The 24,959-nt window shown below is 50.3% G+C and overlaps 1 protein-coding gene across 4 annotated transcripts in view; it reads left to right on the forward strand.

Moving 5' to 3' along the window:
• Window positions 1-24,959, forward strand: part of OSBPL10 (oxysterol binding protein like 10) — a 294,626-nt gene that overhangs the window by 264,994 nt on the left and 4,673 nt on the right. For all 4 annotated transcript variants that reach the window (XM_072726621.1, XM_026000903.2, XM_072726618.1 and 1 more), the window contains 3 exons: window positions 12,883-13,360; window positions 21,493-21,679; window positions 23,748-23,930. In XM_072726621.1, coding sequence (XP_072582722.1) covers window positions 12,883-13,360; window positions 21,493-21,679; window positions 23,748-23,930 — 848 coding nt within the window. The remainder of the gene's footprint in view (window positions 1-12,882; window positions 13,361-21,492; window positions 21,680-23,747; window positions 23,931-24,959) is intronic.

The following is a 24,959-nucleotide window of genomic DNA, read 5'->3' on the forward strand; positions in this document are numbered from 1 at the left end:
AACCAAGGGAAGATTTGATGAACTGAAACAGTTGAGAGAAGAAGAGGTAAATATTCTATTGCATCATAGAAAGGGTGAAGACAGCCTCTCTTCCCTTACTGTCTCCATTTCTCTTCTTGGCATTTGCCTGTGTCATTAAGTTAAACTTGTTCTGGATTGGCAGTGGAAGAACTTAGCCTGGATGGAGCATCGGATGAGCATGCAGCCTGGAGATTAGATCTTCTTTGGCTCAAGAATGGAGCTCTGGTCACTCTCCATAAAACAAGAATACCGCCCCGTCTTTGAGGAGGTCGCCAGTATTGACACACCCACAAGTAACCGGCATGGCTGGGCATCTAATGTGACATTTTGCCTTAGTTTATTAATGGTGGTCACCAGATGGGGCCAGTTTCATGGGTGTGTGACCAGTGGAGTCACACAGCCCCCCATGCTCAGAGGATGCCCGTGCTTGATTGAATGTTCTGCTGTTGCTCTCTTGAAACTCTTAATAATTTTTAATAATAATGGGGCATGCATTTTCATTTTTCACTTTGCCCCACAAAATATGCAGCTGATCCTGCCTTGAAAAGCACCCCTGGCTGCCCTCCTTCCTCAGCCATGCTTCTGTAACCCCAAATTGCTGGTGACGACCTCTGCTGGATGACCCGCTACACTTCCACCAATTATGGGTAGTATGGAAAGGAAAGGAGAGGGCAAGAAGGAACCACAGAAAGATGGTGGGCCACAGACAGGTTCTTTGAGGAAGTGATGTGTAGTTTGAGCCTGCAGGTTGATGGACATCGGTGGAAGGCAGGAGAGGGCATTCCTGGCAGGAGGAACAGCATGGGCGAAGCCGGAGAGCATAAAGCAGCATGGCTGGAGTGCAGTGTGTGCTGGTGAGTGGCACAGCTGAACCTCGAGTGAGGAGCCATATCACATCCTGTGGACCCTTCTGGGTCACGTGAAGGAGGGCAAACTTGATCCTGAGGGCCACCAGAAAGCCTTGGAGGGTTAGAGTGGGTGAGAAGCATGAAGAGTTGTTCAGAAGTGCTGTGCTCCACCTGGGCTCCAGGGAGAGGGGCCACAGAACACAGGGTGGAGCTTGGAAGTCTGGGACCTTTGTGACCTACTTTTCGGAGATCTAAAAGATGACACTCAGTAAGGCATAGGTTCACCTATTTCCTGAGCTGCACACCTGCCCAGGTGTAGTGTTCTAGACACGGGGAGTGTCAGCAGTGAATAAAACCTCCAGCATCCACACCCTCCGGGAGCTCATGTGGTGACAGATGGAGGCAGACAGCAAACAAGAGGGAAGAAAAGAATACAGACATGAGTTTGGTGCAGAGAAGCAGAGCCCAGTGGGAGGGTGAGAGGGGACAGTGCTGGGGAGGGAGACAGGCCCTCTTAGATCTGTTGCTCAGGAGGAACACTCCCAGGTGCCACTGGAGCAGAGACAGGATTCAGACAGGGAGGTCAGCCCAGTGACTGTGCAGTGGAAGTATCTTCTGGCCAGATTGGGCATGAGTGAAAAAAGGCCCTGATGGCCCCTGTTCGGCTTTTTGAGGGTGAGCAGGGGTGCCAGTGTGGCTGGAACCAAGTACACTGCATGGGTGGGTTGGCAGGAAATGAGGTTGGCAAGACAGCAGGTCTGTATGGGGGGATACTCCTAAGATATGGTAAGGACTTGGGATGTTCCTCTGAGTGATGCAGTGGCCACTGGAGAGTTTTGAGCAAAGGAACACATGGTCTTTTTTGTACTTATATAGGATTATTTTGACTCTTGTGTGGAAGGTTAACTGGGGTGGGGGTGAGTGGGGTATGGGCAGCAGGGGGAAGGGTGGAAATAGGAAGGAGGTGAGAGAGGATGGCAGAGTGGTAGTGGCAAATTTTGGGTGTCCCTGCTAGATATGGATGTCCTGATCGTGTATGGATCAGATGTGGAGTGTGAGGGAAAGAGGAGTAAGGAACGACTCTAGGATTCTGACCTGAACAACTGGAATAATAAAAACTAGAGCTACTGGGACACCTGGGTGGCTCAGAGTTTGAGCGTCTGCCTTTGGCTCAGGGAGTGATCCTGGTCTGGGCTCAAGTTTCACATCAGGCTCCCTGTGAGGAGCCTGCTTCTCCCTCAGCCCACACCGCTACTTCTCTGTCTCTCAGGAATAAATAAATGTTTAAAACAAAAACAAAAACAAAAAAAAACTAGAGCTGCCATTTGTTTCAGTTACCTATTGCTGAGGAATTAACCACTTCAAATGTCAGTTTATTTTTATTTACTCATTTATTTATTTTAAATATTTATTTATTTATTTTAGAGATTTAATTCATGAGAGACACACAGAGAGAGGCAGAGACATAGGTAGAGGGAGAAGCAGGCTCCCTGTGAGGAGCTTGATGTGGGCTCGATCCCAGGATCATGACCTGAGCCAAAGGCAGACGCTCAACTGCTGAGCCACCCAGGCGTCCCAAATGTCTAGTTTAAAATAACCATGTTGTTCATTCGCGGCTACACAATCTGGGCTGGGCTCAGCTGGATGGTTCTGCTATCTTGTCCATGGTCACTTTAGTGTCTCTGGTGGTTTGGTTGTGGCTGGACTTGGCTGAGACAACTGGACCTCTCTCTCTCTGTGAAGTCTTAGGATCTCTACCCATCTATCCTTCCCATGTGGCCTGCCCAGCTGGGGAGCCACATGTCTTACTTGGTGGCTCAAAGGTCCCATGAGGACAAGCATGAAGCTGAGAAGCCTTTTTAAAACTTAGGCCCCAGAGTAGCACAGTGTCACTTCCTCTGTTTTGATTAAAACAAACGCTTTCCGGGAGCTGTGGTTCATTGAAGGCCACCAGTGCCATAGACGACCACTGCCCTTTACGGAGAAGGGGAAGACCACTGGAAGTGTGGGTTGGGATGTTGGGGGTTATCACAAATTCATCACAGATCTCTTGAGTCTGAGATAGCCATTCCTTAGACAGCCAAATAGAGAGGATGTGTAGGCAGTTGGTGTAGAAATCTGAGGATTATGAGTGAGGTTCAGGTACAAGTTTGAGAACAAACAAGGAACAGAGGGTGTGGGAAGCCAGGAGATGGCAATGAGTTCCTCTGGGAAGTGAGGGGGAAGATGTGGGGGAAGTCCAAGGACAGAGTCCCATGATACCCCAACACGTTGAGGTTGAGGGCATGAGAAGGATCCAGGAAAGGAGGTTGAGAAGGGCCAGTGAGGTAGGCCAGAAACCAGAGGAGTGTGATGTCATGTAGCCACAGGAAGAGAAAGAACGCTTCCAGAAGGGAGCCCTTGGCCGTGTGGAATCACTGTGGAGGTGTCAAGAGAGATCGGGCCTGGAAGTAGACCCTTGCATTTGTTTTTGTCACGGTCTGATGGGGTGGGTTCGAGGGAGAACAGAGAGAACGGTGGTGGCAGAGAGTAGAGGACCATTTCAAGGGCTCTGACTATGGTAAAAGGGGAGCAGAAAGGCGGTGGAAGCTAGAATTGGGAGACTTGGTTTCTGAAGACGTCTGGTACTGGTGGGGATCGAGAGGAGGGGGTGGTGGCTGCAGGAACCCGAGTGGTAGGAGGGCATGGGCGGAGGCCATCGCAGGGCAGCCGTTGCCTCCAGGGACCAGGCAGGGCCCCGGCAGGGCCCGGGATGCAAACAACGGGAAATTGGCAGGAGAGCGGAGTAAGCAGGCTGCCGGGGTGGCATCCCAGCTGGGTTCCCTAACCTGAGTGCCTCAGTTTCCTTACTATGAACGAGGGGCAGCTGTCCCTTCCACACGGCTGCCCTGTGGGCGTGGGCACCTGACGTGCGAGGCTGCTCAGAGCGGTGCCCGGTGCCGGGAGGTGCCGCAGGGCCTGCCTCGTGATGATCGAGCCCTCTCCCTGGACTGCTTCACTTGTCCCAGTGACAAAAGCAGCAGGGGGATCATGGGATAAGGAGGGAAGAGACAGCAGCAGGAAAGGAGCGGTCATTTCAGGGCGACCCAAGGTAGGAGAGAGGCCACATGCCCCCACAGGGCCACCTAAGTAAGTTTGGGTCGTGGAGGCTAAGTGAGACCGGTCCGTGTGTTGACTCTTTCCCTCCAGGAAGGTTGAGCTGCAGGTGGAGGCATGGAGGAGAGAGGAGCTGGATTAAAGTGGGGCTGAGGCTCCGTGGGTTAGGACGCGAGGGGGAGAAAGCAGCAGAGCCTCAGGGCGGGGTAGGGGAGGAGTGTCAGGCGGGGCCGTGTGTGGAGTCCACGCCGGTGAGGCTAGACACGAGGCTGCGTGGGGATGGCGCACAGAACAGGGTCACCAGGTGTTGGTCTGGGCGGGGCTGGGATGAGACGGAGTGAGGTGAGACATCAGGGGTCACAGGTGGAGAGTGCAATGCTTGAAACTGAGATTATGGAGGAGGAGAGTGGGCGGTAGGGTAGCCAGGTGGCCTACATGGATTCCTCTGGAGGGTTTAGCCTGAACTCCAATTTTAGAGGATTGGGTGAGAGGGAGATCTTCTAGAACAGTGGGTTTTGAGCCCTTCCAGATGGCACAGCTGATTCCATGGAGCAGGTGGGAGTTTGGGGGATGGAATTGTGGCTGAAACTCTAGCGCAAGGCAAAGGGACAGAGGATGGGGCATGAGGTCCCTGAGCCTGAAGATACATGGCGCCTGTCCCGTTAAAACCTGAAACTGGGTTTACCTCTCGGTGAGTGTCAAACCAAAGCTCACAACCAAGCCAAAGACTAGGAAAAAGAAGAATTTACTTGCAACCAGCAAAGGAGAACACCAGGAATCTCTCCCAAGGCAGTGTCTCCCCAGATAACAAAATTGGAGAAGTTTGGAGCTAAGGATGCACACATGCATTCACGAAGGGACTTGCACAGTGGTGAATACAGCGTGCAAGTGGGGCAGAGGTCATCTGAAGGTGACAGAGTTTAGGTCAAAGTCACGAAGCGGCTAGGATGACCAGTTCTCTGGCTCCACTTGCTCCAGTGTCTGAGCACTTGGGGGACTTGAGACCTCGTAAAGGTACCTCCAGAATGTGCAATCAGGTCCATCTTTACTTCTGAATCTGCCCTGGGAGTTTTACCACTGTTTTATGGTCTCTGATGAGGCTTTCTCCTGGCCTGACTTTGGCTGTTGGTACCTTCTTTCACAAGGTGGCAGGGTGGTGGGGTGCCTCAAATGATGTTTCTTAAGTCAAGAAAGCTGCGTTTTCCTCTTTCTTTTTCCAAGGACCCCTAACTCTTTCTGCTTACACCAGCAATTATGGCAGATGAGATTTTTACTTTGAGAGAGAAGCTTGCTGAGATAATTCTTAAATTTCTACGATTCCTAAAGAATCGCTCAGATTGTCCTAGTAGCACTATTTGTAAAACCAGGTGGAGATTCGGGGCACTGTTGTGGTTTGGTTGACCCCTATATAACAAATCCCACTACAGCAAACAGCCATGTACTCACCAGCAGGTTTGAGGAAGAGAACACTGTCATCGCCTATGTACTCTGAACTGGCTGCATAACCTTCCACCAAGTTGCTACATGGTCTTGGACCCCCTCAACAAAGAGTGTGATGGGTCATATGTCTCTCTGCGGCTTCTTGATCCTACCATGATGTAGAAAACCTCTTGGATCTACAGGTTTTCTTCTTTGTTTTATTAGGCTAAATTTCCAGGTTCAGCTGTGGTATGCAAAAGATCAGTGTTGCTTGGATAAGCTCCTCCTTCCAAGGAGGAAATTTTAATGAGAAGGGTCAGAAGAGCCAGGGTTTATCCTGGAAATGAACCCCCACTGGCACAGCTGTGGGTATGCAAAGTCCTGCTCCTCCGTGTATTGTGTCCACTTCCCTTCTGGATGCCTTTGGCTCTTCTCTCTAAATCTTGTTTCTAATATGCTATCAAAGTCCACTTTCTCTCCTGAAATGGTTGCCTCTTAATAAAAAACCCAGTAGTAACCTGGCTTCCTGAAGCTTGTCTCGATGACTCTATGTCATGGAGGGGTCCAGTGGGTGTCATTTCCCTGCTTCTTCCCTATGCTATTGGTAGGAGCTCTTTGATCCTGCTTTTCCAGTAGGACCTCTAGTGAGTGATTATGAGTCTTCTGGCTTTCTGGGGGGCAGTGAGGGATCCAGGCTAGGCCTAGACTGCGCAGAATTGGTTCACATTCCAGCTCTTTCTTATTTGGTCTTTCTGGGCTTCAGTTTTCTCATCTGTAAAATGGAATTGTCGTACCTGCTCATAGGTTGTTCAGAAGATCTGACAAGATAATGTAAAATCCAAAGCACTGTGCCTGGCTTGAGTTCTACATCTGTTTTTTGTTTTAAGATTTATTTATTTGAGAGAGAGTGAATGTGACTAGGAGGGGCAGAGGAAGAGAGAGAACCCCCTCAAGCCAACTTCCCATTGAGCATGGAGCCCAATGTGGGGCTCGATCTCACCACCACTCAGGAGGCCATCACCTGAGCTGAAACCAAGAGTCAGACGTTCACCAGCTGAGCCACCCAGGTGCCCCTCTATGTGTGGTTTAAGTTTGAAACATTCATACATTCTTACACACTTGTCTTGTTTTATATAATTATTTTTCCTTTTTCTCAAATAATTTAGTATTTACAAAAGCACCTGAGGTAGTCCTAGGTGTTGCTCTGGTCATGGAGACTTACTCTTAGTCTTCAGCTTTGTCACTGAAATATTTTATGACAGATTTGTGTCTGATCTATGCTGTTCTGTTCTTCCCCAAGTCTCCAGGTGAAGCTGCTGGCCCCTGATTATAACAGCCAGCCCCAAGTGAGCATGTACTATGTGCTAGGGGGGCTCAGGGCTAATTTTGCCCTCATTTCATACTCACAAAAGCCCTAGAAGGTTGGTATTCTTATTTTTCCTGTTTTATAGCAGAGACATTGAGCCTTGGAGAGATGAGCTTGCCCGAATACACATGACTGTACCTGCCAAGAGCTGAATGTCAGCTCACAGCTTTGATTCCCTTCTGCAAGCCAACATCTGGGACTGAGAGAACCCAGGAATTGATTTTCACAGATGAATCTCTCTTTATGTAGTAGATACCTTCTTGGAAGAAGTAAAATTTTATTTCAAACTCTTCCCATCTAACAAAAGTGTTCTTTTTTTAAAAAAGATTTTATTTATTTGAGAGAGAGAGAGCACAAGCAGGGGGAGCCACAGGCAGAGGGAGAAGCAGACCCCCCCCCACCCTCACCCCTACCCCCCACCCACCGGCCGAGCGAGAACCCCTGTGGAGCTGGATCCCAGGACTCCGGGGATCATGACCTAAGCTGTGACATCATGCGGAGGTTGCTGGCACTTTAAGGAAAGGCAGGGGAGCGTCCCGTGGGCTAAGGATAGGAACCACTGGCGTGTAAATTATCTCCTCTTTCTTTTGTAAGGTGTAGTTTCATGTTCTTCCCCTGGTTTCCTAAAAGGATTACTTAGATTGTCCTTGGTGGGTGGTTTCAGCTTCTCCCTGCCTGCTCCTTTGGGCGCGCCCGCCAGTCTAAGGACAGAGTTACGGAGACGATTCTCGAGGTTATTAAGTTAGCTGGTGTTTCTTTGGAGAAAATTATACCTGCTCTTGGCCGTTCTTTGCAGAAGCCTGCTGCTGTGTTCCCTTTTCACGGGGAAGGGACTCTCACTCTTCTTGGGGACCAACCCTCTGACTTTCTTGGTGGGCGATTGATTTCCGAGTTCTAAGCGCCCAACCTGAAGATGAGTTACTTACTTCTAGATTGATGCAGCTTTAAATGTAATTAATTGTTCTCTGAGTCCCGAACGCAGATCTTCTCTTTTTTTTTCTTTCCCCAAAGTAGTTCATTGTCTTAATTATGTTAATGGGAGAAAAGGCAGCCCTTATTGATGGCTCGATAAATCTGCAGTTGGGATTCCAGCCATTTGGATGCTGTCGGTCTGAACAGCTGGGCCATCACTCATGTCTCCATTGGAGGCAGACAGCCCAATTAGCACTCGCCACTTCTTGGCTCTGTGTCTGCAGCGTCCACTGCCCAAGGAGCAGATGATTAAGTGACTTATTTGCAAAGGCGTGCGCATATGCGCACGCGCACACACACGCAGGGAGATCCCTGTGAGAGATAGAAATCTGCTTTAGTAAAAAGTATAATCTTACCCGAAATGTTCAGGATCCTGGTTTTCAAAGGCATTGATCCAGTATTCTGCACAAACAGCAACAAGACAGACCGGCAAGGGATGGAAGAGGAAATCGTCCTTCCGCTCCCGACCCGTCCACGTCCATCTCTCCGGGTGGAGTACTTCTTCCTGCTCTGGTAGAGCTGCAGCGTTATTTTCAGGTGTAGACTATATATCCAAGTAGGTTGGACTTGCCACTGGCTGTGCGGCCACGTTCCCAGGGTCTGCAGTTTGGGGAGCGCCGGCTTTGAAAATTGATAAATTCTCAGGTATCGCATCCCTAGTAGGGCCTTTTTTCTGTTCCCGCCCCCTTTGTATTTTGCACATTTCCTGATCTGTGGTCGGGCTGTAAGAATAGCACAGTGAACTGCCCTGTAACCCTCACCCTTATTTGCCAGTTGTTGACATTTTGCTGCTTCATTTTCCTTCTCTCATCTCTCCCACTCTCTCTACTTCTCTCTCCCTCTCCTCTCGCTCTGCAGCCTCAGATACACGCCTGCATGTGTGTGTATATGTCTGGTTTCTGGTGAACCATTTCCGAGTATGTTGCAGACATGACCATGCTCCCCTGCATCCGTCTGTGTGTGTCTCCTGATGACGAGGACATTCTCCTACATGACACGCTGGGCACACTCAGGAAGTGTATTGTTGATACAGTATTATTTCATATGTGGCTCATGGTAGAAATTTCTCAAATTGTCCCAATAATGCTCTGATTTTTTAATTACTTTAATTAATTTATTAGAGAGAGAGCACGAGCAGGGGGAGGGGCAGAGGGAGAAGCAGACTCCCCACTGAGCAGGGAGCCTGATGTGGGGCTCGATCCCAGGACCCTGAGATCATGACCTGACACTTAACCAACTAAGCCACCCAGGCAACCCCCAATAATGCTCTTTATTGCAACAAGCATTGTCTGTGCCATGGTGGAGACCTGTGGCATGTGCTGAGGGTATGTATGAAGGAGGGACTTACCAGTTGAGCCTTGGGAGCAGGACCTGTCAGAAGAAGCTTCACAGAGGAGGATACCTTTGAGCAGAAGAGCTGTTTCTCATTTGGACAAGGCAGGAGGAGGGCAGAAAAGGGAAACAGGATTGGAGTGTGCGTGTGTGTGTGTGTGTGTGTGTGTGTGTGTGTGTATGTGTACTTGTAAGGGGAGGGCCAGGGGCGGAAAGTGAGGGATAGTCCCCCACAAGAGGGAGGTGGGGGCCAAATTAGACCTCCCTGATCTCTTAGAGAGATGGGTCTGGCTGTGGTGTGGAGAAGAAATCAAGGCAGCCAGCTAGGAAGCCATAGCCACACTTTTCCAGACTGGGGTGGTGTGTTTGCCTTTCCTAATCACCTGTGGTCTCCCTCCCAGTAGTAATATTTGTGATAATTTTTGGACAGGTGGATTGCCTGGTCATTCCAGGAAGAGTAGAATGGACTCGTGTGCCACCCTTACCTGTGTGCCACTTCTTACCCCCTACTTATTTTTTTTTTTTTAAGATTTATTTACTTGAGAGAGAGAAAGCACGTGCACATGCAAGCGATGGGAGAGGCAGAGGGAGAGTCTCAAGCAGGCTCCCTGGTGAGCATGAAGCTCCATGGGGGGCTCGATCCCACGACCCTGAGACCATGACCTAATCCAAAATCAAGAGTTGGCCCCTTAAGTGACTGAGCCGCCCAGGGGCCCCTGCCCCCCACTAAGCAATGGCAGTAGGTGAGGTGGCCCAGCTGTCCCAGGGCTTCTGTCCAGTGAACTCTCACCTGCCTTGTCCACTGAGGGAAAGAAAACGCTCCCGTTAGCCAGAAGCAGATAATTGTGTTGTGTGGGGGATAATGGGAAGAACTTGGGGTGGCAGTTGGGAGCCTGAAGGTTCCTGCATGGTGCCTTCGCTCCCCACCCGCCGTCTCTGTCCCCCGACCTGGAGACCCGGGCGTTGGACTCCATCCCCCGGAGGGGCCCTCTCTGTCCTGACAGTCAGTCATTTGGAGTGTCAGTGGCGTTCTGTCCCCTGGTTATTTTGTTTTAACTCTTCAGCTTCGGAGTTCAGAAATGCTAAGTTGGGGGAACCGCCTTATGTTCTTGCCCTTTTCAAAAGTATATATGGAGAGTGTGACCCTGGTGGCCGGGTCTTTCCTTGTGATGCCAGGCTCGGGTACATGCTGGAGGATGCCCCTGTCCGGAGCACCGGACTTGCTGCCAGAGAGGCCCCAGCCCCCAGGGGCAGAGGGCGCAGCTGAGGCTGCCAAGCGACCCTCTTGGGCAGGGGCGTTTGGGGCTGGCCTCCTGCCCTAATTCCGCCCTTTCCCTCTCGGGTTCTCTCATGATCACCAGGCCCTGCCGGGGGAGGGAATGAACAAGAAATGGGGAGGTTTCAGGAAGGCCTGGAGATGCAGACATTTGTGGCTTCTTTTCTCTTTCAGTTGTTTGGCCTCATTGGGGGGTGTCCCACGGCTGATTAAGCCCCTAGTCCCCACACAGCCTGTTGGGCGGAGCTCCTAGGGCGACCCTGGGCAGCCGGGGGGCAGGAGAGGGAGCCATGGTGAGAGTGTGGGGCTGCGCTTGCCTCCCCTTTACTCTGCCAGTGGCCGCCTGCTGTGGAGGGAGCCCCTGGCCCGAGAGCCCCCTTGGAAAAGCAGATGCCCTGCAGCACAGCGATGGCCATTGAATGATGACCTGTCCCCACAAAAGATGTAGGAAGTAATCACAGTGGCCTCTGAAGGCCATTCTGAGCCAGAATGTCCATTACCTGGCCAGCTCAGAGCCTTGGGGCAGCCAGAGTCTCAGTTTTGTCAAGTTTTGGCTGAAAGAAAATGAAGAAATATCCATTGATTTGCATAGTTGTGTCTCTTCTTCCAGTATATTGTAAAAGCAAAGCAGAAAGATACTTATAAAAAAACGTAAAAATCACTCAATTCTAACACCAAGAAATACATGTTAACATTTGGGGTCTTTTTGTAATACTAGATTTGTGTCACATGTTTGACTTTACATCTGGCTGCTTTTCTTTTTTCTTTCTTTTCCTTTTCTTTTTCCTTTTCCTTTTCCTTTTCCTTTTCCTTTTCCTTTTCCTTTCCTTTTATTTATTCATGAGAGACAGAGAGAAAGAGGCAGAGACACAGGCAGAGGGAGAAGCAGGCCCCACGCAGGGAGCCCAATGTGGGACTTGGTCCTGGGTCTCCAGGATCGCACCCTGGGCCGAAGGCGGTGCTAAACCGCTGAGCCACCCAGGGATCCCCTGGCTGCTTTTTTTACTTAATGAGTGTACGTACTCTTTCCTCTAATGTAGTATTTAATCTCAAGAAAAGCGTTAATAAAGATACCAGAGTCCCCTCTCCAGGGGGATGGACTTTTTCCAGCTTCCTCTGAAATCTCTGTGCTTTGCTGATCTCCTGTCTGTCTGTCTCTTTCTCTCAGGACATCCCTCTGCCATTGTATCTACACCCTTTGCTAGGAAGGGTCTGAGCAAGCTGTAAGCCTTTTGACATTTGCAGTCAGAGAGTATTTTCTCGGGAGTTGGGGACTCTGTGAAGGAAGGACAGACTCAGTCTTGTAAGGAGGGAGTGTAAGCCAGCTGCATCGCCTTGAACTTGTGTGGCTCTTCTCTCTCTGCCTCCCTCTCTTCTCTTTCTGTCTCTTTCTCCTGGAGGGTGTTAGGGAGGAGCCAGCAGGCCATGGCTAGACTTCCAGCCTCACGATCCTGTGCTGAGATGCTCCAGGTCAAAGTGAGCTGTGCCTTGCAGCCAAGTGATTGGTATTAATACCCAGTAATGAAGTCGTTTTAAGATCACTCTAGAGCAGTGAGGAACAGGCTTGCTCTCCTCCACCTATCAGCGATAGTAATAAAGGGACCTGCTTTCCAGCCCAATGTCACAATGGCCTTCGTTTGCTTTAACTGACTTCCTCATTGGGGTTGTGGGGCACCCGATGACCACATGCATCCTCTCTGGATCAACAAGGAGTCTCTGTCCCGTCCCTGGCAGAAGCATCCAGATTTCTACTCCTCTTTTTGGTAGTGATGTCAGTAACAATCCCATGAGAAGCCCCTGTACCAGTCCATTTGCCAGAAGATTCTGTATTAAGTGTCAGCCTGTTTCTTTGTAACTTCTGCTTATTTCTTCTGGCCCAGCCTTGCAGAGCAACCTCCACACATGGCCCTTCCTCTGCATGGCAGCTCTCTGGGCATTTGCTTGCTAGCTGATGGCCTTGCCTCCCAGAGACCTGGGCCATGGGTCCTTTCCTCACTCCTGCTCTGCCTTAATCATGTTGGGATTTGGATGCTACTCTTCTAACAGAGATCTCCAAATAAACCCTCTTAGTAGTGGTGTGTGCTGGTCTACCTGGACCCCCTTTGATGCAGCACCAAAAAGCCCCATGTTTGTGGGGACACACCGAGCACTCCCCTGGGTTGTCTGATGTCAGGAAGAAAAGGAAGAAGTCCTTTTGTGCTCTTTTCTTCACATCTCTAAGTAATAAGGAGTTAGTAAAAGAGGGTTTTGTCTGGGGATGGTGACAGCAGTGGAGGGGGAAGTAGAGACCGCTGTTCTAGTCCAGATGAGCAGAGAAGCAAGCCACGCAGAACCATCTAGTCCACGAAAGTGGGTTGGCATCATGCCACCACAGCAGCCACTTCTCCAACCTTGTCTTCTTTGATGTCACTTCCCCTAATCTGTCGCTTGTATACGAATCAAAAGACAACGTTCTCTGGCTTAAGCCACGATGGATTTGCTTGGTGGTGGTTGCAGCCTTTTTCACGTAATCTCGGGGTCTCCTGTCTGACTTTGTCTCCTTCTGAATGTAGGTGGTGCTTCCCACATTTATCCTGGAGAAGCGATCCTTGCTGGAGATGTACGCGGACTTTATGGCACACCCAGACCTGCTGCTGGCCATTACCGCGGGAGCCACGCCCGAGGAGAGAGTCATTTGCTTTGTGGAGTATTATCTCACAGCCTTCCATGAGGGCCGCAAGGGGGCCCTGGCCAAGAAGCCCTACAACCCCATCATCGGTGAGACGTTTCACTGCTCCTGGGAGGTCCCCAAAGACAGGGTCAAGCCAAAGAGGACTGCTTCCCATTCTCCTGCGGGCCACGAACACTCGGTAGCCGAGGACCCTTCCACAAGCTACAAACTAAGGTTTGTGGCCGAGCAGGTGTCTCATCACCCACCCATCTCCTGCTTCTACTGTGAGTGCAAGGAGAAGAGACTGTGCGTCAACACTCACGTATGGACCAAAAGCAAGTTCATGGGCATGTCCGTGGGGGTCTCCATGATAGGGGAAGGTAAGCCATGCCGGGTGTTGCAGGGAGCTTGGCTCCGACACGGTGACGTTTATACACCTGATAGATGATTGATGAGTGTGTGGAGTTCTTTGTTTTTATTTTGTTTTGGAATTGGGGGGGTGGTGGTAAAGAGGGACAGGTTTTGTTATTATGGGGCGAGACCCTGGTAATTCCCCAGTGGGGCCAAGGTCATAGACCAGATGGAATGCACCTGGATCTTTACTACATGTTAGCTGTGTGTGGGGGCCACCTTACATACAATTTTTATTTTCAGCTTTGCATGAATATTAGAGTTGACTCCAAATCTGTGCAAACACATTTATGTTCATTTTCACCCATGTTCTGGCTCACAGACAATAAGGATAATAGTGCTGCCTATTCGGAATCTGCTCATAAACATTCCCGAGGCAAATCTCTGGATTCTGCTAGAGCTTTCTGAAGCAAGAACAATGTAATCACACACTTGTGGATTGCATGGTCCTGTTTTAGCAAATAGCTGTGAATGAAGTTTATTCATTGTTTGAAGAAACCTATAATAATCCTTGTTAAACTGAAGCATCTGGGTTCGTGGTTCTTCCACTTCTCTGAGTCACAGATTCCTTTGAGACTCTGAGACTGTGGATTCCCTTCTCAGGGAAAGAAAAAAAAAATCCAACACAAAATTTAGTTTTCAGTTTCAGGGAGTATATGGCTCTTGGAAGCCCTTCCAAAACCACAGGAGAGAAGAAAACCTCTCATTCACTTAGGGCATTTTTATTGAGTGCCTAATGGATGCTAGACATTGTGTTAGGAGCTATAGATTTTTGTTTTAAAATTTTTATTTATTCATGAGAGACATAGAGAGGCAGAGACACAGGCAGAGGGAGAAGCAGGTTCCCTGTGAGGAACCCAATGTGGGACTCCATCCCAGGACCCTGGGATCATGACCTGAGCAGAAGGCAGACGCTCAACCACTGAGCCATCCAGGTGTCACAGGAGCTGTGGATTCTTGTATAAACAAAATAGACCAAAAAAAAACAAAACAAAACAAAACACCTCTATCCTCATTCAGTGCTTCCATTCGACTTCTATTTTACTGGTAATTTATGTTGGTTGTGTGGAAGCTGTGAAATACTATGGAGAAAAACAAAGCAAGGGAGGGACCCAGGAGCAGTGGGGACGGGGCAGGGGGGCCTTAGGAGGGATGCGATGGTGCCCCGGAAGGCCTCACACCGTGTTCCCACACGATGCCAGAGGCCCACCCGAGGCCCCAATGTGTGTACTGGTGAAGTCTTCCCTTTGATTTAGGAACAAAAGTCTGTAGGCAGGAGCTTCAGATCTCATCCTGTGGAGTTTCAGTCCTTACGCCAAGTTCCCCAAGTCCTGAATGATTCGAAGGTGAAATGTTGGTTTGCTGGAGGTGATGGAGCGCGGAAGCCGTTCACACCTTCAGGGGGGTCACTTACCACCCATGTGGGCAGGTTTTCTGGCACCTTCCCTGGAGCCTTGTTTCAAGGGTGTTTACTTCCTTAGCTCTCTTGGGGTGGTTCAGACACTCCGTGGGATTATTCTCGTCTGCTCGTCCGTTTACTCGGGACGTGAATGGCACCATTTTTGGTGGCAGTGACCAGGTCTAGACAGAACTCGCTGCCCTCGGGGACTGACCTCCACTGCATGAGTGGCGGAAACCCAGGCACGTGCAGGAAACGGACACGTGGGTGGCGCCGATGAGACAGAGTAGGACGGGGCGAGGGGAGTGGGGTGCCCGGCAGAGGTGGGCAGAGCCCAACAAGAATGCAGGCTTTGAGTGAAGGCTTGCAGGCGGTGGGAGAGGAGCCGGGGCCGGCTGCACGGAGGCTGCTGCAGGAGACAGAGCAGGACCAGAGCAGGAGGCCCGGAGGCCCCGGCGAGCAGCGAGGCTGGGGTGTTCTGGAACCGCGCTGAGGCGGCCACGGGGACTGGCTCGGGGGCCTGCAAGGACTCGGCCTTCGCCCCTGGGTGGCAGGTGGACATGGTGGGAGCAGCATCCCCAGGGCTGCTGGTGTTGAGCAGATGGGCTGGGGCCAGGAGGGCCCAGGGGCCCAGCTAGCAGGAGACAGACAACACTGTGAATCTGTGATTGGCCAGAGTACGTGCTGCGTGAATGTAATAACTTCTGGTGAAACCAAATGGGTTTTGAGGTACACGGAAAATTTATGCAGGTGCCTTTCTGGGGGTTCCCTGGCGCCCAGCAGAAATGCCTGCTGCCATGTGGCAAGGGAAAGCCACGGGTTCTTTTGATTTGGTTTGGTTTTAAAGATTTTATTTATTCATTCATGAGAGACACAGGGAGAGGCAGAGACACAGGCAGAGGGAGAAGGCTCCCTACGGGGAGCCCGACGCGGGACTTGATCCCAGCACCTCAGGGTCATTACCTGAACCAAAGGCAGATGCTCAACGGCTGAGCCACCCAGGTGGCCCGGGGCAGCCACAGGTTCTTGAGTAAGAGTGTAGGGCACGTACCTCCCAGGCTCTGGGCCCATACGCTGGGCGTCTTGACACCAGGGAGAGAGCTGGCCATTTTCCATTAAGGTGATTGGCACATCCAGTGATTTAGGAGGATTCTTCAGTCAGTGAAACTCCAATGTCTTCCCAGCCATCTACCTCGGGGGCGGGCTCCGGGAGGAGGAGGGTGTACAGCCGAGCTGCCTGGACCACTGTGTTGCCATGCTCGCCCCCCCTCTGGCACCTTCTGCCCCCCCCCCTTCCCCGGCTCCTCTGTTACCTGCTCTGTCCTGTGCTGGGGCCCCCTCGTTCACCCAGCAGCGTCCGTTGGCCTCCGTTCGTGTCCTCTGGAACTTCACTTTCTCTCATTGGTGCTGGTGGTTGAGTGAAAGTATCTCAAGGGTGGGCCTGTGATGTCTCGGGGTGTTCGCCCCTGAGGCGAACAGGGAGGGCCTGGGGCCCTCAATTCACTTGGCGCAGCCCCGGGCGCCGGCCGGAGCTCTTCACGCTCTGGGTGGAGGTCACGTAGCACTCCTGAGAGCCTCGCTGTAGCCGTAGCCGTAGCCGCCCCCAGAGCAGAATTAGAATCTGCTGCTCCCTGTTCCACCTGCTGGAAAATTCTCCGTAGAACTCTCCGTAGAGTGCTGGAATCAGAAAGGAATACCTGGAGGGAGACTAGAAGGGCCCTTCCCGGGCGTAAGCCTTCCTGGCCACCAGGGCATTCCCACTCGGTGGGCCCGGGAAGGGTCAGGGGCCGACCACTGGCTCATTCTTGTGAGGCCTTGTTTCCCTAAATCCTTTCAGGAGCTACCTCCCCCTTTCATGTTAGTTAAATGCATGCTCTGTAATACCCAGGAAGCGTTTTCCCAGAAAATACTTTTGAAGACCCCAAGTTTTAGAGCAAAAGGTTCTGGTTCCTGTACTCAGAGCTCCTTTGTGGGGGTTGGGGGAGTTGGGAAGCCAGGATGTTTTTCTTTTCCTCACTCATTCCTTGTACTGGTCTAGCACATTCCATGAATTTGTTTGACTGGGTCTGATGTAACGTTTTTTTCCCACCCCTCATTTTATTTTTATTATTATGTTTTAAGATTTTATTTATTTATTCATGAGACACAAAGAAAGGGAGAGACATAGGCAGAGGGAGAAGCAGGCTCCCTGTGGGAAGCTTGATGTGGGACTCGATCCCAGGACCCCGGGATCACACCCTGAGCTGAAGGCAGATGCCCAACCACTGAGCCACCCAGGCGCTCCCTCCACCCCCTCATTTAAAAAATTAGGTCTTAGACGGGTCCACAGGAAATTTTTCTATGTAGATACAGGGGCTAATCTGTTAAAGCATTGCCTTTAGGCCATGCCACATGTGGCTACCATCAAATGCCGCTATACAGTGCTGCATTACGCCTGGAATTTCCTGAGGTTCAGCTCAGAGGCCGCTGCCCCCTCAGATCCCTCGGCCCTGGCCCTGGCACTCAGACCCCTCATTGAGACACACTGTTCAGTCAACACCCCCCACCCCGGGGCGGGGGGAGCCGAGGTGCATTCAGCTGCTCTTGAAACCCGCTCCCCCACAAACTCCAGAGCCAGAGCCCAGGAAATGACACAGCTTCTTAATTGAGTCTGTGGGGAAAGGCAATTAGTTCCAGCGAGAGAAGTGACACATTGGCTCGGTGCTGGGGAGCACCAACACCACCAGGCCTGCAGACCTGTTCCCCAGAGTGACTTTCTGTGATCTGGTGCTCCCCAGAGGCAACATCCAACTGGAATATTTTGGTTCCTCCAATTGAGATTGGGTGTGAAATTGTTTTAAATCTATCAGTTTGAAAATCTTAATGCTTTGCCTTCTGTTTATTGGTAAAACAATCTGTGGGATTTAAAGTGGAAATCTTGCAGCTTGAAGACTAACCACAGTGTGGAAGTATTGATTACCTAGCATTTTTTGGCTTCTCTCATCTCTTAGGCTAATTAAAGAGGAACTTTCATTTGCAAGCCCATCTGTAAGTCTAGTTTTTTAATATAGTCTTTTATTCATATTAGAGACAGATTGTTTTTAATGCAGCCCTGAAAAAAGAGTTAGTACTGAGAAGGCATAATTGCAGGTGATTAATGACAAAGCACACATTTATGGATTTTCAGAGAAGAGCCAAAGGAGTGTGGTCTCCCCACTGCTTTCATACCAGCCCAGCTTTGGGGCTCACTGATTTCTGTGGACCTCAGGTTTGCAAGAGATTTTTCTTTTTTTCTTTTTTCTTTCTTTCATTCTTTTTCTTTTTTTAAAGTAGACTCCATGCCCAGGGTGGAGGCCAACACGGGGCCTGAACTCATAAGTCTGAGATCAAGAGTCAGACACTTAACCAACTGAACCACTCAGGTGCACTGAGAGACATTTTTCTAAAGATGAGTGGGAAGAGGATTCCTCCCACCTATCTCTTCATCCCCTGTGTGCATAACCCGCTGCCACTTTGTGATTCACTCTTTATTCCCAAATGGAAATAACTGCTGCTCAGAGTTCACCCACCAAGAGAGCCGCTCCAGAGAGCAAGGAGTAGTTAGGATATAAAATCTGCAGGATGCTGGCTGTGAGTCAGGCGGATGCTTTTAACTGAGTTCTAGAATCACCTTCTTTCCACCACAGCCCTATGAGGTAGGGATGCCATCATCCCTGTGTCACAGATAAGGAAACTGAGGCGCAGAGAGGTTAAGGTCGCCAGGCTGGTGAGCCACTGTGGGTTTGGAAGGCCCCTCCTCAGAGATCTCTGTCTCATCCAGCTCTTTATGAAAACTTGGGCCACATTGTCCATGTAGATATGTTGTAAAGAAAATATTAGCTGTGCAACCCTACCTCACAAAGGTTATATTTGTGAATGAGGTAAGGAAGATGCAGCCCATGGATGCATCTGGAACTCGTGGATGTGTGACCCCAGCCTGCAGGGAGGCTGCTGGTGAGCCCGAGGGGACTCCCAGCCAAGGACTGGCAGGGCTAACCACCCAGGGACACCGTAGCCGTCGGAGCGGAGGTGGTGCTCTCAAGGACACCTTGGCCACCTAGGAAGGGTTTGACTACCAAGTAGCCTGTCAGCGCGGAGGGCAGGGAGGGGGAGACAGGGAAGCCTCTTCTCCAGGACGTCGGAGGCAGGCTGGCCAAGGGCCTGGTGGCCTCCTCTGCAGGGTCCCGGGGTCCCCTCCCCACTGCCACAGGCCCAGAGACCTTGCGAATGTGGCTGGCCCCAGAGGGACCAGGAAACTTGTGGGTAGAACTGGACCAGGGAGGGAAATCCGAGATGGCCTCTCTCTTCTCAGCTTTTCCTTCTGATTCTTCTTGCCTGTTGGTGTCCTACGTGTCTGGTATTAGCTGCGATTTTCCACTTGCTCTAGACCGTCACCTCTAGCGTCCAAATTTGAGGAAGTCAGACACACCAAGTGGGCTTTGAAACCAGAAGTGTATCGGCCCTGGCCGTTCTCCAACGGTCCTGATCAGACTCTGTGAGAAGGGAGCTAGCAAAGGGTTCATTCCCTCGCCAGACACACCGTCCCCCGCACCGTGTGTGTACAGGGCAGGGCCTCGAGGCACATCTGGGGAGTCTACTCACCGCCTGGTAGAAGGAAGGACCAGGGTCCTTGCGAGGGCATTAGCTGGCCTGGGGCCTTTACTTTCAGGGAGATGCATTAATTCAGTCCTGAGCGCAAAAGTAAGGTGAAGTGGGGCGGAGGTCCGTTCTGCTGGTCAGTGTATTTGGCCTAGTAGGGCCAGGCTATTTGTGTGTTCGTGTCACATATACTCAATTACACTCCTGGGGGTGGGGAGAGGGAGATTGATTGAGATTTAAATGCTGCCGTGATCTCCATCCTCTGGCCCTGCCCGCGTGATTGAGAGTGACCCACAAATCTGTTTCTCCCTGATGGCCTCAGCTCACGCATGTGCCCCTGTGCGTGAGCATCCTTCCACCCTGGGGGTGATCGAGACCCCTACACACATGTGAGCATGTCAGCCTGGATTTCCAGGCCGGTTCTGTGTGTCTGTGGGTTGGCAGAAAGGACTTTACTGGAGTTCATGGAGGGGCAGGTGCTGGTTTCAGATGAGCGGGGTGGGCTATCCGTAGACCGTGGCACATCGGTGAGTAAGGGAGTGTTCAAGGTAAGTTGAGCCGTAGTTGTGCGCACCTTCGCGCGGCCTTTAGAAACGCAGCATGCAGGACTCTCTGTATGTCCTCAGACCCCCTGGCCGGCTCGTCTGTGCTACGGTCTCTACTGGGCAGATTCTGGCTCTAGTTGATACAAATGCTTGTCTAGCCTAAGAGGGAAGTGCTGGCCAACCAAATTACTTAACCTGATATTCAATTTCCTCATCCTTACTTAAAAATGGTAATTATTGCCAAATAGAGTCGTCATGAAACTTAACGGAGATAACGGGTAGGGAGCCCCCAGGAGTGCCCGGCAGCCAGGAAGTGCCAACACACATGGGCGCCACTGACTCCACTCTTCGCTCTTTCCAATGGAGGAACAGGGGTCCCAGGGCAGAGACACAACCAGGGAGGCACCAAGGGGCAGCGCTTCCTTCCCAAGATGCACAGTGTACCTGCTGACGGCCAGGCTGGGAACGGGCGGGGATAGAGGCCAGGGATGTGTGCAGGTCTCTGAGCCCCGGGGCTGGGGCGGGAGGCTGAGAAGGTACCTTGCACACAACACATCTCAGCCCGTAGCCTGGTTCTCGGGGCCTCTGCCAGCCCATAAGGGCCTCACAGCAGGCCACAGCGAGGGCTGGATGTCAGCCCCCTTTCACCTTGTGTAGCACAAAAGCTGTACAACAGCCTTGGGGGAGTTTGTGCATTTAAAGCCTGGTCATGTCAGCCTTTGAGAACTTGATGAAAACTGTGACCCCTTCCCCTAGAAGAGAGACAAACCCACACCATTTTTGCATTGTTCCAGAGGACTAAGACCTCTGCACACTAATGCTTGGGTCCCGGGCTGGAGAAGCCCTGACCTAGAGGCAGGTTGCTCATGCAGCTAGTTCCTGCCCCAGGTTGCTGACAGCAGAGTACAGTCTGAGTTCTCCAACTTCATGAGAATCTTGAAACTGTCTCTTGCTCTCAGGTAGCAGGCTAAAACTCCTGTACATGCTATTTCAAAGCTTAGCAGAAGGTCCGGCCCCTGCCGAATTGGCCAGCCTGCACACCTACCTACACCAGCCCCCTCTGTTGTGCACATGGGCCCTTCCCCTCAGCCCTTTCCTGCTCACCAGGCTCCTTCCCACCACAGCCCCTTTGCGTATGCGCTCCCCTCTGACCTCCTCAACTCTTACCCGGTCCAAACATCCCTTCCTTAGGGAGAATTCTGTTTTCAGGTCAACTCCTACTGGAGGGCTCCTTGGCACCAGAAACTTCTCCCTCCTGCCTTTATCACAGTTGGTGATTAAGGTCCACCTTTCTGTTCTCCTTGGAGGAGGAAAGTGGGTCCGTTCACTGTTGTATTCACAGCACCTCACACAGTGTCTGGCACCCACTAGGGGACTCGATAAATAAATACATGGCTGGTGAGTGGCTGACCTTTGCGGAGGTAGGAGACATGGCATGACGTCTGTTGCCGGAGGCTGTTTGGTTTGTCATCTTTGTGTCTTTTGATCCCCAGCTGTCCTCTTCTTGTGTGCCTGACTCTTTCCTCCTCTCTCCCTGGAGGTGTGCTGAGGCTCCTGGAACATGGGGAGGAGTACGTGTTCACCCTGCCCAGTGCCTACGCGCGGTCCATCCTCACCATCCCATGGGTGGAGCTGGGAGGAAAAGTCAGCATCAGCTGTGCCAAGACTGGGTACTCGGCCACAGTGATATTCCACACGAAGCCTTTTTACGGAGGGAAAGTCCACAGGTAGGCGGTCAGGGAGCCTTTGTGTTTGCCTTAACACCATGCCCTGACTTTCTTTCCGCCTTAAGAGCTTGGGTTCTAGCCACGGGATGAGTTGAAAATCAAGATCAAGTTGACAGATCTTTTTAAAAATAATGCCTCTTTCCACTCCAGCCCCGTCACGTGGCAGTTTTTTTTTTTTTAAGTCCTCCCCAGTCTACGTTTATAATAGTGAGATCCTTTGGTGATAGACTCCCAGAACTCACAGCAGAGAATGAAAACTACTTCCATGTGTTATGATAATCTTTCCCTTCTGAGGCCACAGCCTCTTTACTCTGCTCTGAAGCAGTTCAGACACTGTGAGCTCAGACATTGCCTAAGAGCTCTTTTTTTTTTTTTTTTTTTTTTAAAGATCTTATTTGAGAGAGAAAGAGCGCAAGCAGGGTGGCAGTGGGGAGCAGAGGGAGAAGCAGGCTCCCAGCTGAACAGGGAGCCTGACATGGGTCTCAATCCCGGGATCATGACCTGAGCCAAAGGCAGATGCTTAACTGACTGAGCCACCCTGGTGCCCCCTGAGAACTCATTTCACATTAAGTTTGTTCCATTAAATATCCAGAACCCCGTATCATCTATGAGATCAGGACTACTTTAGAATCTGGGAAAGCCCGATCCTAAGAAATTAAAGGTAAAGTCTGCTATTGGAGGAAGCATTAAATTGTTTTCATTGCTGCAGTTACAGGTTACTGTATAAGCAAGCCCCATCTTGGCCTTTTCTCTTCGGAACTGAGTTCTATATGGTGTTCATATGAGGGCAGGGGACGCCCGCGGTGGCTGTTTTCGAGCACACACTCAGGCTTGCGAGAGCTGACTGTGTACGTTTCTCCATAGCTCCTCAGTCCCTCAGGCCATGTCAGTAGCTTGAGATCACCTGGGGTCAGGGGACAACCCCAAAGGTGGCAAATGCTACAGAGCAGGTGTTTTTCCCTTTGGAGAGCCAGTTGTTCAACCTTTGCCAGCACACCGCTAGCACCCTTCCACTACATGCAGCCAGAAGATTCCTGATGCCACCTGCAAGCCTTTGCCTGGGCACCTGGGAGCCATGGCCGTGTTCAGGCTCGGAGAATGAGCTTCCAAGCATGTGTTTGAAAACCGAGTTCAGCCTGAACTGGGCCATTAGAAAGAGGGGAGTTTAGCTCCTTCCTATTCTTGGCTGCTTCGGAGCAGGCTTTCCTGTTTCCGCTGCATTATTCTGCCCGAGCAGCTTGCTTGAAGGTGGAGAGGAGGTGGGATCTGATTTTTCCCAAAGCTGGAGACCTGGAGCCTGCTCAGGCCAGGCAGCAGAAGCGGGGAGGCCCTTTTGAAGGAGGTCCCTCAGAGCCACTGCTGGGAGGAGGATGGTGTTCACTCAGTGCCGAGAGTCAAGGTTTTGCCCAGCCTTTGTTCAGAGGAAAGTCCGGATGCCAGGATAAACGTTTCCCTCCTTTTTCTTTTCTTTTTCCTAAAGATTTTATTTATTCATGAGAGATACAGAGGCAGAGACATAGGCAGAGGGAGAAGCAGGCTCCCTGCGGGACTTGATCCCAGGACCCTGGGATCACAACCTGAGCCAAAGGCAGACGCTCAACCAACTGAGCCACCCAGGCACCCCTCCCTCCTTTTTCTATGTGATCTCAGGTAGATCATTTTCGGTATACTCTCTGGCCCCATTGGTGGTTAAAATGTAGCACTATTCAATACTATTTTAGGTGGGAGAAGTATATGCTTTGCTTCTATTGAATTACTTGATTTCCATCCCAAATAGTAACATATCATCCCTTTGTGTGTTTATCAAAATTAAGAAATTAACTTGGCTATATTGCCATGAACTAACCTACAGACCTCATTCGCATCTCACTGGTTTTTCTACCAATCCTTTCTTTTTTGGATCAAGAATATTAGGTCTATATTTTAAGAGCTAGTCTTTAAACAACATGGCAAAAAAAAAAAAATCCTTCCTCCTTGCTACCCCATAAAAAAGAATCCTTTTTGAAGTGTGAGTCTCTGTTTTGATAATCTTGCAAAGCATGTTTATTCGACTCATTCATTCATTCAGGGTCACAGCAGAAGTGAAACACAACCCAACCAACACCATTGTTTGCAAAGCCCACGGGGAGTGGAACGGTACTTTAGAGTTCACATACAACAGCGGAGAGACCAGGGTCATCGACACAACCACGCTGCCAGTGTACCCCAAGAAGATCAGACCTCTGGAGAAGCAGGGGCCCATGGAGTCCAGGTGGGAACCAGGCGAGGTGTTGCTTCTAGGCTTAGTTCTCCTCAGCACCTGATCAGGCGATGGAGAAGTCTCTGAACACTCAGCTCATAAAAACGGGCCAGGGATAGTGTTCATGTCACTCATTGAGATACTTGAGCTTCTCATTCCATGTGGCTTTGGAGTAGATCCTTTGTAGCTTTCAGTTTAGTTCTTCTATAGAGTGGTGGGTTGTGAGGATAGTCTACAGTAGGCTTTTAATGCCTGTCCTAAAAGAGTTTGTCGACTCAGCTGGTCTGTTGCTTGATTGCATAGTTAAATACAGAGTTGCTGGGAATCAAAGAACTGTGTCTAGAAGCAATGAGCTACTATTTTTTGCTCACTAGATTAGTGACATGATTAAAAAAAAAATCAGCAGTGGCCAGGATGTGATAAAATCGACACTCTGTACCCTACACTTATAGTAAGAGTGTGTGCAGTGTAGCTTCAAGTTCATGAATTCACTTTAATTTTGTATTCCATCTTTGGGAATCTATTCTGAAGGAAAATTCTTAAATTCAGAAAAGGTTTCAAATATAAAGCTGGGTATTTTTTTCTAAAAAGAAAATTAAATCATAAAGAAGAAACCACTTACTTGTTCAACAGTAAGAAAATAGTTAAATTATGGAGAATCCACCCAATTAGTATGTCTATTCCCTGGTATGAGTATAATGCAACCACTTAAAGTAATGTTTATGCAGATGCAGAAGCAGAATCTTCTTAGAATATGCCTTTTTAATTCTTTTATTCAAGGGGGTTAGCAAACTATGGCCTATGGGCCATGTCCAACCCATGGCTGATTCTTATAAAATTTTCTGGGACCACAGCCATGATCATTAATTTACATATGGTTTATGGCGGCCTTTCTGTGGCATTTAAGAAGTTGTGATCAAGACCATATGGCCTGCAAAGCCTGCAATGTATACTATCCAGCCTTTTTTTTTTTTTTTTTTAAAAAAGATGTTATTTATTTATTCATGAGAGACACAGAAAAGCAGAGACATAGGCAGAGGG

This window comes from Vulpes vulpes, chromosome 11, assembly GCF_048418805.1.
Source record: "Vulpes vulpes isolate BD-2025 chromosome 11, VulVul3, whole genome shotgun sequence".
Lineage (NCBI taxonomy): Eukaryota > Metazoa > Chordata > Mammalia > Carnivora > Canidae > Vulpes > Vulpes vulpes.